General features: G+C 31.5%; 1 protein-coding gene across 1 annotated transcript; it reads right to left on the reverse strand.

The window, feature by feature from the left end:
- Positions 1 to 1,318: 1,318 nt before the first annotated feature.
- On the reverse strand, positions 1,319 to 3,417 carry LOC130746817 (probable indole-3-pyruvate monooxygenase YUCCA10). The gene is made up of 4 exons (XM_057599553.1): positions 2,806 to 3,417; positions 2,090 to 2,323; positions 1,792 to 1,917; positions 1,319 to 1,495 (listed from the first exon to the last, which is right to left on the reverse strand). The coding sequence occupies exons 1-4, from the start codon at positions 3,415 to 3,417 to the stop codon at positions 1,319 to 1,321; spliced, it is 1,149 nt and encodes a 382-aa protein (XP_057455536.1).
- Positions 3,418 to 3,789: the final 372 nt, after the last annotated feature.

Here is a 3,789-nt window from a genome sequence, read left to right on the forward strand (position 1 = left end):
TTTTTGTTGTTAATTCTATTTTGTTTCAACCCAATTGTTTTTCTCTTGAATCAAGTGATTTTTTTCTGTTGATATTTTCACTAATCAATTAATGTTCATACATAATTAAAAAGATGATGTTAGTTTCACAAGAAAAAAAGATAATGTCTTATCAAAAAATAAGAGATAAATTATATCTTTTTTTTTAAGTATAGATTATATCTTAATATCATGTTTTATTATTTCCTACCTATGAATGTGAATAGATTCTATCAAAAATCACATATTGGTTTGTTCAAAAAAAATCACATATTGATCTCGTTGTGTCCGCCTAAAAAAGTGATTTTATATTTAAATAACAAAATAAATTTTATTTAAGAACTTTTTGAAAAATTTAAAATAATTTTTTTACAAATATAAAAATTATTTTTCACTTAAAATATACTATAAATAATTGATATTTCAAAAGTTACTACATTTAGTTTAAAGAAATAATTGGGTTTTTTTTTCCAAATTCTGCTTTTTATTAAAAGTATGCACACAAACGGTTCAAAATTACATAAATTATCATTTTGGCATGGAGAACTTAATTTTGGCTGATTATCTTGGGGCGGTGACGGTTAGGCAGTTGGGTTTTTTTTCTTTGTTTTTCCCTTTGTTCCTTTTGTTGTTTAGCATCAAAAAACAATTCAAAAATATATAAATTATCATTTAAAAAAATGATTATTTCATGAAATAAGTAGAGACAATTGAGCTTATTTTTATCTTAATATTGATACTTTTCTTCACCGAAAGATAGCTCAAGTGGTAAGAGTTAGGTGACATGTGGATTGGGTGGGGGAGATCCAGGAATCAATCCCTAGCGAAGGTGCAATTTATCTTTCCGATGTAAAAAAATTATTCTTTAGCAAGATAGACGTTATTTGGGTTGCTTTGACTATCTTTGACCTAAGTTTTATTCCAACCTAAAATGATTGGTCGGAGATGAAAACTTATCTGCAAATATTGAAGCAAAAAGTTAAAGGGAAATGAAAGAAATATGGTTTGGGAGGCATGTTAAGCAAATTGAAAGCACCAAATTGATAGGGATAAATTATCCCACCAACAAACAACTAAGTTAAAAGGGGAAAGCAAGAACACAAATAAAATGGAAGAGCAACAACTCAGATTTTTGAATAGTTTCTCATATTAGTTGGGCCTAATAACAACTCACATGGGCCAGGGGTGAGTAATGTAGGTTGTACTAAGAAGCCTTTATTTTACTAATGATTATTATACAAAAGCCCAAACTATATAAATTATGGGCAGTGGCTTTAATTTTCAACAGATTAATTATTTATCACTGGTCTTGCTTCAAAGATTGGGTAATGTCCTCAGCAATAGCCTCAGCATCCATTTTGACTCCCCATAAGCCTCTTCTTGCTAATCCTCCACAGTACAACCCATGATCTCCCTTCCAGTGGTTTGGGTAATCATTTTTTGGCATCCCATATTCATTTAGAATATAGTTGTAATCCTGCAATTAATTTGATGTGTTTGGATTGCATGTTTGAGAACAAAACTAAATGAAAACAAGGTAACCGTTTAGCCTTCAACTACTGAGCACTAAGAAAAATTTAGTTCACAAAATAAGTAGACTTCATCACAAACTTATATTAACGCACAAGTAAGATATTGCAATTGAGTTACATACATTTTAGAATAAGTAAAAACACTGTTCATATATATGTGATTCCGTTTTTAATTTACCCTAAAATTGTTCAAATAACTGCAAACGCTTGTGGAGAAGTTAATTAGATTTTTATCTCATACCTTAAGCCATTTATGAGCTACACTTCTATAACCAGTAGCAAACACAATCGCATCAAACTCTTTTTCCATATTATTTGCAAAGACCACCTTGTTTTTCTCAATTCTCTTTATATTTGAAGGAATGACCTGGGAATGGAAGAAAAAATAAGAAAAATAGTTAATTGGAAATAATCGATATATTAGAGTTTGGCATTCATATAACATATTTATAAAATTTGTTCTTAAATTGCTGTGTCCTAAAATATTAAGACATTAGGACAAAAGATCTTGATATACACTGTCTTAACTAATTAAGTACCTTTATTTCTCCCTCTTTAATCTTTCCAACAGTTCCAACATCAATGACTGCAGATTTCCCAGTAAGGTACTTGGCATATAATGGTCCATGTTTGGGTTGATAAATCCCAAACTGTGTTAGATCCCCATATTTAAGGTTTCCCAAGAATGTAATGACTTTATCCACAACTTGGACAGGCAAATATTTCACCATTCGCATGCCTTGATGGATCAATTCTTTGGTGATCACATTAAGCTACAAATCAAAAACATTTTTATTTTCATTAAAAAAATTATGTAAAGAAACACAAGATCTTTGATATCCAAATCATATATTGATGGGAAGTTGGGCTCATTCCTTTTAGGATGATTAGTAGTTAAATTAAAAATTAACATTCGCAGGTCAAAATTAAGAGCTGTGTGGGAAAATTTAAATGACGTGTTAACTTTCAATTGATGAGATAGAAATAAAGACAAAGAAACATCAAGTTGAAGTGGATGCATGTGTCCTTGTGCTTTAAAAAAAATAAACATCCAAGTTGACATGAAGAATTAAAATATGATGACGAAAGTTGTATGTATATATAAGGCTATATATATATATATATATCTATCAGGCTTTATATAAATTACCGCGAACACAGTTGCAGCTGCATCACATTTATTTAAAATGTGAATGAATACCGTCGGTTCAACAATAACTAGGAAATTTGAAAATAAGTTTGATTAAAAAATTACCGGGCTACGAATGAGAATGGAAGTGGTGGCACCCCAGTTACAGAGATCATAAGCAATCTCCATTCCTGAGTTACCACTCCCAACAACCAAAACTCTCTTAGATTTATAGTCTGAACCACGTTTGTAGTATTTAGAGTGCACAGTCTCTCCTTCAAAGCTTCCAAGACCTTGAAGATCAGGAATGTAACACTCACTATTTTCGCCCGATGCAATCACAAGAAACTTCGCCTCATAAGTCTCCACCTTCCCTTCCCTCGTATTGTTCGTCTCAACCCTCCACTTGTTTCCACCTTCATCATAAGAAGCAGACTCCACCGAACGACAATAACGAGGGTTGATGTCGAAATGCTCAACATATATGTCAATGTACTGAACAAAGTCTGATTTGGAGAGAAATGTTGGGCTTGAAGGTGGGTGAGGCATGAATGGTAGAAAGCAAAACTCCTTAGCAAGATGAAGTTTTAAACGATCATAAGTGTTTTTTCTCCAAAGAGAAGCAGAGCAATCCTCTTTCTCAAGGATTATATGAGAAATAGAGTTTTGTGTGAGGCATGCTGAAATTGCAAGGCCTGAAGGACCAGCACCTACAATTAACACTGTGGCTTCCTCCATGTTATGTTTTTGGTGATGACAATAATGAGGAGATTTAGTACTTAGGCAAAAAATGAAAAATATGTTTGATTGTGTATTTTCAGACCAAGATTGGATGGATTTATATATACATGTCAGGAAGGTGATAACTATGTCTAAGTTCATGAACAATGATGATATTATTTTGGGTTGATCATGAGTGTTTAGTGAATTACCATATGCTATTTAAAAAAAAATACTGTTTTTGGTATTATGTTAGAGATGGTAAGGAAATAATAGGATTAACATTTGGGTTATTTGGCTGAATTCAGTGAATTGAACTTGTCACTCTTATCTTCAACATTCAAGATAAAATATAGCATGTTTGAAAAAAAACATATATATAAAGTCAAT

Source organism: Lotus japonicus, chromosome 1, assembly GCF_012489685.1.
Source record: "Lotus japonicus ecotype B-129 chromosome 1, LjGifu_v1.2".
Lineage (NCBI taxonomy): Eukaryota > Viridiplantae > Streptophyta > Magnoliopsida > Fabales > Fabaceae > Lotus > Lotus japonicus.